General features: G+C 34.9%; 1 protein-coding gene across 2 annotated transcripts in view; it reads right to left on the bottom strand.

Moving 5' to 3' along the window:
- Positions 1-12,884, bottom strand: part of LOC145686491 (midasin-like) — a 630,928-nt gene that overhangs the window by 59,235 nt on the left and 558,809 nt on the right. Inside the window, exons 22-25 of one of the 2 annotated variants that reach the window (XM_081759859.1) lie at positions 9,876-10,073; positions 3,575-3,766; positions 1,109-1,323; positions 269-431 (exon numbers count right to left, since the gene is read on the bottom strand). In XM_081759859.1, the coding sequence (XP_081615985.1) occupies positions 269-431; positions 1,109-1,323; positions 3,575-3,766; positions 9,876-10,073 (768 nt within the window). The remainder of the gene's footprint in view (positions 1-268; positions 432-1,108; positions 1,324-3,574; positions 3,767-9,875; positions 10,074-12,884) is intronic. The other variant, XM_081759860.1, reaches the window with a different exon arrangement.

The following is a 12,884-nucleotide window of genomic DNA, read 5'->3' as shown; positions in this document are numbered from 1 at the left end:
ATTTCAAAATTCCAATGTTTTAAACAAACTACATTCTACCTTCCATATTGTTATACAGCAAAAAGCAGTGCAAAATTTGCAATATTTTAACGGAGCATTTCACTTTAGTTACGTACACTTCTTTACAGTAATGGGAAATTGTAGATTGAGTGAAGGTGTTACTGCGGTTAAGACTAATTAGTAACCACTCTACAGAGACAGTATTTTGAGAGTTTAAAAGAAAATGGAAAACATTATAATAAGAACTCTTATTTAAACAATTCATTACCATGAGGTGCATAGCGAATCCTCGACATCTTTCAATCACTTGTATACCCAAGTCTTTACATGGAGATTCAAAAACGGTATTCAATAACGCCAAACGAGCCACGGAACGAACGAAGTATGCCTCACATCCTTCCCATACAGTCAGGAGTTGAGTATCTGGTTTCCTAGTCAAAAGAAATAAAAATTACAAGTGGCGAATTAGACAAATATTCATATTTATACTCTTTAAATGTGATTATATTTCTGTAAACATTTTCGTTACGATTAATATATACAGATAGTGGACGAACTAGTGGAAACATCTGGCAATATTGAAAATTTCAATGTCGCTGCCCACACTAAAACACTGTATTATTCAATCTTCTCTTGTTTGTGTCAGATATTAGGGACTTTGGGCTAGTAGTAGCAGGAGACAGTGAAGTCGTGGACGTAGTGCTCGTGCAGTAAATGAACTTACTAAGTTTGAAAGAGTCCTAATTGTTGGTACTAGTCTAGCTAAGGCATTTGTGATTAAAACAGTAACTCTACTTGGTGTTACGCGAGGCATGGTAGATATCAAAAATAAAGGTTTGTACAGGGTGTGATTAACATAATAGTGACAGAAAAACTAAGCTGCAGTATAGGGATTGTCGGGTATTGAAGTGAATAGTGACGTCGAAGAAGAAAACAACAACCGCTAAAGTAATTGCAGAAGTGATCCATTATCTAAACACTCCATTGTCAAACAACTTCTTCAAGAACAGATGCTCATATATGTTTAACAAAATTACTATTGTTGATTGTAACACTGACCGATTAATATTTGTATTGCATGTAATTTACCATAAACAAACAAACATACCTGCTTTTTAAGTGCTGTAAGCCTGCTTGAAGATCAATTGGTGAAAGAAGAAAATCTTCCATTCCATCATCTTGTCTCCAAATAGTTACTCCTTTGCGATATGACAAGCCTAGTTTCTGGAGGATTTTAAACAAATCAGACAAACTCTTTTTCTTCTGCTGAAGAATGCTTTTAGCTGTTGACTTCTGCTTGGCTTTCGACAAGTTTGGGGGAATCTGAAAATATCAACATTAATATAGTATCAATGAACAAGAATATGGAAGAATATTTACATGAAGCTAAGTGAAAAGGAAAACAACTTCATTTTGTACTTTGTGTAGGTATTTTTGTACTTTATATGTATCTGTCGTATTAATGTCTTAATACACTTTAAGTCACCGATACCTTAAAGAGAATTACAGGAGTTAACTTTTAACACAGGGTCCACATGTTTTTACAACCAGATGATGCTTAAATAATCTCTAATGTGCATTGTCTTCTGTAAAGTTTGCGAGATTATATATATATATATAATCTCGCAAATATTGTATTGAGATTTTATATATATATATATATATATATATATATATATATATATATATATATATATATATATATATATATATATATATATATATATATATATTGTAAGGATCCCCACATCACAACACAAGCACATGCTTATAACGACACGTGTTGATATTTACAAACAAGCAGACGATAAACTAAAGAGGAAGACACGAAGAAAACCGAAAGAAGACAAGTCACCCGAAGAGGACACATAAAAGAGGGACCACGAGGAAACCAAGCATCAGTTGACCGCTGACCGTAAACCTATCCTAATAACCCTGGAGACTGCTGTGAAGTGAAGGGGTTTTCCTAACCACAACTAAACTCTGGAGCCTGCTATGAAGTAAAGGGGTTTTTCTTTAATAATACCGTACCTCAAGAAGGCTGCTATGAGCTGAGGTCTCCTAGAACCGTATCCTTGAACAACCACGGTGGCTGCTATGAAGCGAAAAGGTACCCAACACAAGACGATATAACCTTCAACCTTGGCCATGTTAGAGACTATTATAAGAACTTCTGTAGAAACTAAAAGTATTATTTTATAATAAATAGGTGAAGGGCTAAATTTCGGTCCATTATTTGACTCTACCTACAAAACATTTCAATATATATATAAACTGATACACTGTTAAAAGGGCGCATGCTTCTAATTTAATACTTTGCACAGAATGTTACTACTTTCATTATTTTTAACTAAAAACGGAAAAAATTTATTTCCTCTGCTGCAATTCTCTCCAAAGTATTGCTCACTTTCAATATTACGTAAGCGTTTAGTACTATTTCACTCCTTTACCAGAAATTTTATGCGATGTAATAATAGTACAAGGCGTGATTAAAAAGTATGGTGAATGTAGTTGCACAGTGCTATCTATTGACGTTGTATCCATTTCAACTAGTAAGCCCGGTAGCCTAAACCTTTGGTACAGTCAGTGTCGAATTTGAACGAGTTGTGACATGTTAGTTGGTTTCCAGAGGCAGAAGAGTAAGGACGTGTTAAGAGTGTCTGCCGCGCGCCAACATTGAGTTTTGCTCTAAGCTGCAAAAAACTGCCAAAGAGGATCACAAAATGTCAAAATCAGTTATGTCGATGAAGTGGTGGCATTGAAGACTTTTACAAGTGGTACAAGTAATATAAAAGCGGCAAGGAGCTGGTTGAAAGCGAGCAACGATCGAGACGTCCTTCGACGTCAAAAAAGATTAAAACATGCAAATACTGCACAAATGATTTGTTCAAACAGGCGAATGACTATTCGAGACCTTTCCGAAGAACTAAACATCTCGTATGGGTCCGTGAAAAGATTTTAACCGCCGATTAAATGGGCAAATGGCTTCCTTTTTCACCACAAAAACGCGCCGTGCCACACTTTGCTTTTGATCCGCTAGTTTTTGACCGAAAAAATATTCCAGTCTGTCCACATTAGTTATGCTCTCCAGACATAGCACCATGCGATTTCCAGCTCTTCCCAAAAATTAAACCGTGCTTACAGGAAAACGTTTTGACAACTCCTGACACTGAGATGGCCACGACAGAGCAGCTGAATACCCTTTCAAAAGCAGCCTTCCAGAAATGCTTCCAGTCATGGATTCAACGTTAGGAAAAGAGCATTACTAGCCAAGGACAGTACTTTGAAGGATATTAAATCAAATTTCATGTAAGCTTATTGGGTTGTTTCTAATAAAATTATTCACCTTACTTTTTGATCATATCTCGTATGTTAATCCGAAAGTAGTCTCAAATACAAGTTGTTCAGGTGAATAAATATAAATACAAATTTAAAAAATCCATAGAATGCATTCTTGTTAAACATGCATTTGAAGTAGAGCTACCAGAGGCTTTATTTACCACTCAATATTTTTGAACCACGAAAATGTGGTGGTTACAATCATACAGGAAAATAACTGACGATTATACTATACCTCAAATTTCTTCAAACGGATTGAAGTTTCAATTATATCTCCAATAAGTGAATTCACATTTTCAGCAAGACTAGGATATTGTGTTTTTACCATCAGTTCTTTGGATAATTTCTTGGCCTTCTCAAAATAAGATTCAGCTCTACTCAAAAGAGCACTCTCTCTCACATTTGTCGATTCCATAGAGAATAATTTCTGCAATAAGATATACAAAGTTACATTAAAGGATTTTTCAGAAAACATATTGATATCAAGTCTACACTAAATCTTTACTCACATTCTTGAATCGAGTTGTAAATTTCAGTCACTAAATCAGAGAAAACATTTTCCAATGTTTCAGAATGTTTTTGTAGAAATTTTAAATGGACTCAACATGACAAAGTCTCGCATTATGATCAAAATCTTTGATCAAAGCAGTTCCGAATATAGTCCTCTTCGAAAATAAATTTATTTGGTTCTGGTTTCGTTAAAAATTTTCTTTCATATTTGTACTTGGAACTTGATATTTTTTCACTCTGTCTTGTTTTATTTGAGAATTAATATTATCAAAGATGTAAAAAAAATGACAATGAAATTTTTAAATTTTATGTCCCACGATTATGCCGGCTAGGCTAAAGGAGACGATGATGATGAGAAATGCATGAAATGGTGGAATAAAGAAAGTGGAAGGAAACGGGAGATGCCCGAGAAAACGCATACACACGGTATTTGTCCACCACAAAGTTCACTTGGCGTGAGCTGAGATCGAACCAAGGACCCCATGCACCAGAGGTGAACGTTCTACCACTGAACCGCCACGGCCCCCTTGTCAGAGATGGAAAAGAACTGGCACTTTCTTAGTTAAACAAGGTTTAAGGGATAAAGAAGAGAATTACATTAACATTTACGAACATATAGTAAACTTATACTGTTTGCTAGATATTATGTTTACTTTATTATTTATTTTTTAAATAAAAAAGAAAAAAACAGAACAGAACGGTAGGCTAATTAAAAATTAAGTGTCTTGGATCAAAAAGGATCATCTCTGTCAGGTTTACCCTCGCTGGTATTACGAATTGTTGCCAAAGTTAGCAAAATGCTTCTACCTTCTCTATTGTCAACTCTCAATGCATGTCGTCTTCGGTTTTTCTCTTGAATTAATGTCAACATAATATTGAGATTTCCTCCTACTATGATCAGACAAAGGCGTAGTGTGAATACAAAGAATCTTAACAGTTACATAACACATTTGACCTTCTGTGGTATTGGTTTTCTTTTTAAACAGCCGATTATATCACGGATTTTTTTTTTTTTTTTTTTTTTTTTTTGGAAAAGAATGAAGTTTCTCTTTCTTTCCAGTTTGAAGTGTTTCAAGATGCGATTCTAAATTTAGTTAAGCATTGTTAACTTTGCATGTTTCTGCTAAATTAACACTTGGTATTGACCAATATATATATATATATTAGTGAAAATAGTTCTTCCTCATAATTGAAAACAGAAAATGGGATGCGTCTTATATACCGGTAAATACGGTATTTTGTATATATATATATATATATATATATATATATATATATATATATATATTGGAGGGGAGTAACTTTTAATCTCATGCTCAGAATATTCATTATTCAAAATAACTTCCACTTTTTTCTATCTTCTTTGTTACGATACTCTAAATGACACGTCTAGTCGATTCAAGATCAAATAAATATTGGTAGTAGGGAGTAGAAGTAGTTCTCAGGTTAAAGGAAAAGGCCAACGGTGTTTGTAGTTAGCAAATTCGTAAGAAATGGTAAGTTAGCTAGTGAAAATAAGGAATTAGGGAGATCTTCCACATGGTCGTTGTAGCAGGTGTGGTCGTGTGATTCATTTTACAATTTGCATAAATAATCATATTCTAACATAGTAATAAAATTTTAAAATTAATTTAGTAAACTATATTAAAAATGTATCTAATCAGATCATTAATGACATAAGTACACAGTTCAGCAGATGGCAGTCTGTACCTTTTTAAAATTAGTTTAGTGCAAGGTAAAGTATTAGTCAAGTCATCTTGATATGCTTGCATATGTACGCATTTGGTTGTATGTTAAGAAAAAGTACAGAATACACATTATGTAAAGGATCTAATTTTGATCCTTTGCTATTGTAATTTTGCTATTCATTTAAAACGCATGGAATTGCGAAGCCTCAACACATCAGCTTACAGAAGGGGAGACTTAGGTTCGATTACGAGTCACCCCAATGAATTTTTGCTTTTTATACCGGTAATATAAACGCAATAGTACTCGTTACCCATCTCTCTCAGCCTCGGTGCATAATCGTGGGATGTTAAACTAAAAAGATTCGTGATATAATATTAAAATCAATCTTCACACATAATGAACCAGATCTATGTTTATAAGAGAATTTTTTCAAGATGCAAAAGCGTTACCGGTATACGGGAAGACTAAAAAACGTGGTTTAAAAAAATATGGAAGGAAATGTTAATAATGTTAAAGATCCTAAAATGTTAATAGGCTTCAATGTACAGAAATAATATGTATGGCGGCTATAATTATATGTTTTTTATTTTATATTATTATTATTATTATTATTATTATTATTATTAAATATGTTTTCTTTGCTATGCTCGACAAAAGGGAACCATCTACTATCCTAGTTCTTGCGTTCGTTTTTAATTTAATAGTTCTTCTATGACATTCCTAGTTTTATTTTAAACCCTCCCTGCACCTGCTGACGCTGATTCTCCCTTATGTGCCTACACAAACATGAGTAAGTCTTACATTTTTTTCGATTCTCTCGTTTTATTTTTTTTTTATTTATTTATTTTTTTTTTATTCTGGTATGTATATTGTGTCATACTCAAATAAAAAGGGCTTATCCGGTTGCAATGATATGAACAGACTTTGGGGGAGATGGCTGAAATTCAGCTCAAATGTAGAAGAGACTATGTAGATTCTATATTCCAATAACAAATTGTCGTAAAATGGATGGAACATAGTCAAAAAGCACGAAACATTAACATTAATGTCAATGGAAAATCAATGAGAAACAAATAGTTTCTCCATTTATCTCAAAAACCAAAAGATGGAGATAGCTGAAAATCAGTTTAAATATAGGACAGACTATGTAGATTATACATTCAAAAAAGAAATTGTCCTGAAATAAATAGAACATGGTGAAAAAAAGATCACGAAACAAGAACATTAACATCAATGGAAAATCAATGAAAAAAATGAAGTGTGTTCTTCAGTGGCGTGGTTTTGGTTTGATTTGAGTATATAAAGGTAACCAAGAAAGTTCTGTCGATTTTTGTGGAGGTCTGTGTTCATTGGCCCTCACACCGTGAGTTGAGTTCTAATGGAGATAAGGCGAAAGTCAGTTGTTAATGTGGGTATATCCAACATACTACCTGGTGGTGGCAGTTCAGTTACACCAGGAACTTGCGTAAAGGCAGAATGAACATGGGACCTCCACAGAGCGTCATAAGGACGTGTATGCTGTACGAGTTCAAACTGGCGTCAAAGCTGCTGCAACTGGACGGAAGATATGCCAGGCCTTTGGTGAGGGTGTCGTGACTATGCGGACAGTGCAGCGGTGGTTTAACAAGTTTAAGGACGGTAACGAAACACCTGAAGACGTACCTCGTGCCGGAAGACCAACACATGTACAAAGTGAAGATTTTCAGGCAGCAATTGAGGCGAACAGTGGCCAGACACGTGAGGAACTGAGACTACAATTCAGTGTGAGTGGAGAAAACATTCGGCAGTACTTCCATCAACTTGGAAGCACTACAAGTTGGGTCGATGGGTCCCACATGATTTGATTCCGGGCCAGGAGGCAACGCGAACAGACACCTGTGTTTCTTGGCTGTCTCGTCTGAGGAAGGGGCCATTTATTGACAGGGTGTTGACATGTGATGAGAAGTGGGCCCTGTACGAAGCTACACGGCGCCGTCATCATTGGTTAGCATCCCATGAACCGGTTCCAAAACATCCAAAACCAGCACTGTACCAGAAGGTCCTTCTGTGTGTTTGGTGGACTACTTGCGGCATCGTGAATCGGGAAATGCTACGAGCTGGACAGAGCATCAATACAACTGTGTACTGTCAGCAGTTGAGCCGTGTTCAAGAAAAACTCAAAACTCTGAAGCCAGCACTTCTGAATCTCAAAGGGTCCTCCTGTTATAGTACTACGCTAAGCCCCACGTGGCTAGGATGACTCGGGACACCATTTACGCCTTGCATGGGAAACACTATTGCATCCGCCATACTCCCCGGACATTTCATCATCCGACTATCACCTGTTCCATTCCTTGGACAATCCCTTAGAGGACGCTAGTTCAAACCTCTAATAGAGGTGCAAAATGCGCTTGATATCTTCTTCGCTTCACGGTCCACCAAGTTCTATCGCGATGGAATCTATGGTCCTCCAGAACATTGGCAGAAGGTCGTCGATGCTGATGGAAACTATTTTAAATTTTTCAGGTACGTCTTAGGTTACTTATCGATGTTCGAAGGTGATGGGTGAAAAAGAGACAGAACTTCCTTGGCTACCTTTATATATGAGGCGTGGACCTATAGCTTAATGTGGGATCCGAACTACATGATCTGTTCTTCAGTGGCGTACGCAGGAGTTCGTCGGGGATGAGCAGGCTTAAGCCCCCGCGTTCATATAATTTAAGGTGTTTGTATACACAACTTAATATGGCAATAGTTTGCATAACATCTTGCTCAAGGCGGGTTAAAATCTCCTTGCGTAAGCCACTGGTGTTCTTCAAGTTGGCTTTCGCAATACCTTAGTATCAAACATATTGTTTCTATATATATTGTAAAAATCTATTCTATGGGCTGGTATCCATTCAGGTGTGTATGTATTGCAATGCGAAAAAAAAAAAAAAAAAAAATACTATTAGTATGACAAAACGCAACATATATACATATCAGAATTAAGCATATTAGATATTTAAAAAAATGGAAGCTTCAGTCAAGTTCGTTCACGTACATAAGGGAGAACCAACATAGCGTACGGAGGCTTTACAGAAAACTAAGAATGACACAAATTTAATTAAATCTACAAATCTTAAAAAAGGACGCAAGGACCTTGATAATAGATGGTTCTATACAGGGTGTTTCAGAACAACATCGACAACGTTTGGGAGATAATTCCTGACACCAAGATAAGACAAAGAGTATAGACCAACCTGAATGCACAAATTCTTCCTTTCGGAGTTATAGGCTGCCGAAAACGAAAAAAAAAAAAAAAAAAAAATGAACTTTAAAGGTTCATAGCTCTGAAACTATGATACCCACTGTAGTCGGGTTAAGACTTGACTAAGGAACTAGTCTGTGCTCTTTTCAAATATCTATGTTTCAAAATCCTGCGGTATCTCCGCAACAAATTTTACAGAGGTAGTTGGTGAGTACTTCAAATTATATGCCTTAGCTAAACTCCCTCTATAAAAATTGTTGCGTGAATACTTTAGGATGATGAAACTGTAACACATATTTAATTTTTAACGAAAATATACGGTTTTGCTCAGCAAACAATTAGTATATATGCATTTCTGCGCACAAATGATAGTAACTTATGATTGTTGCTATTAATTATCTTGGATCAATTATTCCGTTGGTTGGCCTCTCTACGAAAATTTGGGTCGATGTTGCCAAATGCGTCAATTTCACCATAACCATAATTCGTGATCACGGGATCTGGATGGGATCTTTTGTTGTGAAATCTCTTTCATGTTAGTATCTCAAGAGTAATATTTCTCGGACAGCACCAATTAGTGAAAGGGGTTGTGGGAAGAATCTAGATATCTGCAAACTGAGATGAATCATTAACAATAACTAGCTTCAATAATGAAACGCGGAGATTTCTAGCTAGTACGGCTTATTCCACTGCACAAAATGTATTACAATTATATTATTATACTTATTTTTATTTCTTCCATTAGTAAGATCCGTTACAGCCATTATACTTTCAAAAATTGTTACAACGAGAAACAATAGGAGTGATTCGGAGAGAGATGCTGGATGCATACGATTATAATGTTTGTGTTTAAAATACATAAATGGACTAGTTAAACTGATTCACGGAAACGAATGATTTTGCATCTTCGTTACATTATTAAGATAATTTAGGTGTGTTATTTTCATATCTTACTAGCGCTGCAATAAGTATCAGTTTAATATTTTAGATTCAGTTATCTTGGAATTATGTATCCGACAATCTGACTCTCAGAGACCACATAAACATGAAACGAATAAAAATGATAAAATGCGTATTATCCCAAGCACTGTTGACTACTTAGACTTGCCTTCCTGCCATCTCTATTTTCCTCAGCTTCTGCTCGTACCTTTAAACGACTCCCTGAAACAAATGGAAATGCCTCTAGCAGACTATGTCGCTGTTTCGACTGACGTTGAGGTCGATCCCAGACGCCTTCGTCTGCTTTCTCATCTTTATCGCCTATAGGATTTATCATTATAGGTTTTACAGGTTGCTTAAGAACATTCTACAAAGAAATAAAAAGCTAATTAGTCGTTCGTGCAAGAAACACTACTAATATGTATCCGTCACCATATCAATACCCAACTATAATTAAGAATTAGAGGAAGAAGCCTTAATTCTTAATTATAAGCTTCATAAGAATATCTGTACATGCTTAATCTTTAAATATATTCAATAGTCAATATGGCTGAAAGCGACATAAGAACTGACTTTTGACTCTAATATATTTTTCTTTTTTTTACTATTTTCTATACTTCATTCATAAACTGTTTAATTTCAAAAGCGAAATATCTATATTTAGTTTCTATAGTGTATTTATGATCATAATTATTACGTTACATTTTTTTTTTTTTTTTTTTACTTATTTATATATCCCTAGTAGGACTATGATATGTAAAAAAAATATAGTTTGAAGTATTTATGTTATTTAGTCATTATTCTATAGAAAGCGTTCAATTTACACAAGGGCCAACTAGCAGACAATAGCAAATACATACTTAACGGAACAACAAATGCATACTTGTGGTTCTTGGTAAGAATGTTGAGCATAGGAACACATTAAGTAAATGGTCAAACTAACTGGTTTTATTGTATTTTAATTTTCATATACCTACACTTATATTCTAGCCCTACCCATGCATTGTAATTTGATCTGCAGAAACAAAAAATTGTCCTAGACTAAACTGTCTGTATATTCATACAATAAATAAATCATGAATTCCCGAGTAGAAATTAATAGATATGTTAGATTAGAATATAAACATTATGCCAAACTTATTTAACTCACAAAAGCTTAGCGGTCCGCTCCCTTTTCAAAATAACGTGTGGATTTGAAAATGTTATTTTAATAAAGCAGCAGATATTTGTTACCTAGGTAGAGGTATACTTTCGATTCTACGGTGACACAAGAAGTCCAAGCCTGCCAGATCGCGGTTTTTAGTTTTGTGATACGTAACACATTATCTGTTATTGCAATTAGTTATGGCTTTAGAAACCCGCATTAGTTTTTTCTTAAATGAATGAATGAGTCAAGTGTTTTCGTCACTTTTGCTCTCAACCTCAGTGCAAGGTCCCAAAACAAATATTTTCGGTTACAATATGTCTGTTTACATTACATATTACTGTTCAAAAAACAATACGTCTGTTAAGGAAAGAAGGCATTTGGCAATGCGTGTTTCACTTTATTTTCCTGTAAATATGTTCCATTACCTTCTTTATCTTTGATCTTTAAAATTCTTTCTTTCGGAAACATAAATTGAATTCTCTCTTTCATAAGAATACTTATAAATCAATACAAAATTCACATTTAGCTTGTATCTAAGGAACCCACCGGAAACAAACGATACCGGAAGAATTAGCGGAAATATATTTTATCCCAGGGCTGTAGTAAAGAATGAAGGTTTGTTCAAGCAGATAACGTCTTGGATCAGGCTCTAAACACGTTGTTAATAAGTAAGATTGAAAAATACACATTCGTGTCTTAGAAGCGTAGACAACAGTTACAGATTATATTCAAACTCAATTATTATTAGATTTGATGGTATGACTATAGAATCTTTATATTACAGTGCTAAACTAAACAGAATAAATTTGTAAAACACTGAATATTTTTAATTATTTAAACAAACTGATGTAAACCTTTTGTGAACAAATCGATAACACTTATTTGATACCTATATCTAAGTAATTCAACAGTGGATCCACGGAATACGAACTTAATCCATTCCGTAAAGTTGTTCGTAAACTAAAATTATTTTTTCCATTGAAATTAATGTAAATACAATGAATCCATTCGTAAACATGTTATTGTATAATTTGTTTTTACATTTTTAAGTATTATCCGTGATCAAGAATATAGAATTAAAAATTATTCTTTTTAAAGACAAATGAGTACACTAAATCAAACAAAACAGTATGAGGGCTGAAAAATATAAAAAGTGCGAGAAGAACAAAGAGCTTTTGAACACAGAACTTTGACAGATAATGTTTACGACAAAGGCGCAAAAACCCTACTGAGCACGTGGAATTGTCAGGACAGGCGTGTATGTGAATTGGTATCCCGAAATACTGTTCATAAGTCGAGGAAAAACATATTCATAAACTTGTTCTTAAGGCGAACTATTCGCAGACCAAGGAGTTCGTATACAGGAGGCCCATTGTACTTACTTCTGAATAGCAAGACCTGACAAAATTTCATAAATGAAATCTTTCAGTTTTGTCTCACGGTTATGCCGGCTATACTAAAGGAGAAATGAATGCAATGGTGGATTGAATAAAGTGGGAGGAAACAAAAGAACCCCGAGAAAACCCATGAACACGGCGTTTGTCTACCACAAAACACACTTGACGCAAGCTGGGATCGAACCAAGGACTCCACGCATCAGAGGTGAACGCTCTACCACTGAGCCACCGTGGACCCAACGATAAGAAAATGAGATTTTAACGCACCTGTACTACTTTTGATTTATTGAGATGAAAATTAGAAGTTTTTCTTAACAAATAAAAGAAGGTTATACATTAAAATATTTTTTCATCTATGCTCGTCTTCAGTATTGTTACATCTCTGTGTGATATTGGGCGGAATAGTGATTGCGTTGCTACAGAGTGGTTATTGTTGGTGACAGATAATAGTTCAATGGATACCTTCGGTTCTACGTGCATCTACAACAGTGGAAGATTCTCAAAGGATATGGAGGACGAATCTATATGATTTTGGAAGAAAGAAAAAAAAAGTTATTATTTTCTCTCCATGAACTCGAATCTTCTCAACAAATTCCACGAGGTAGGAAGATAATTTTTCTAGCTGTGTATTACC

The sequence above is a fragment of the Thermobia domestica genome, chromosome 5 (genome assembly GCF_964235325.1).
Source record: "Thermobia domestica chromosome 5, izTheDome1.hap1.1, whole genome shotgun sequence".
Taxonomy (NCBI): domain Eukaryota; kingdom Metazoa; phylum Arthropoda; class Insecta; order Zygentoma; family Lepismatidae; genus Thermobia; species Thermobia domestica.
This window is presented reverse-complemented; position numbering and strand designations above follow the sequence as displayed.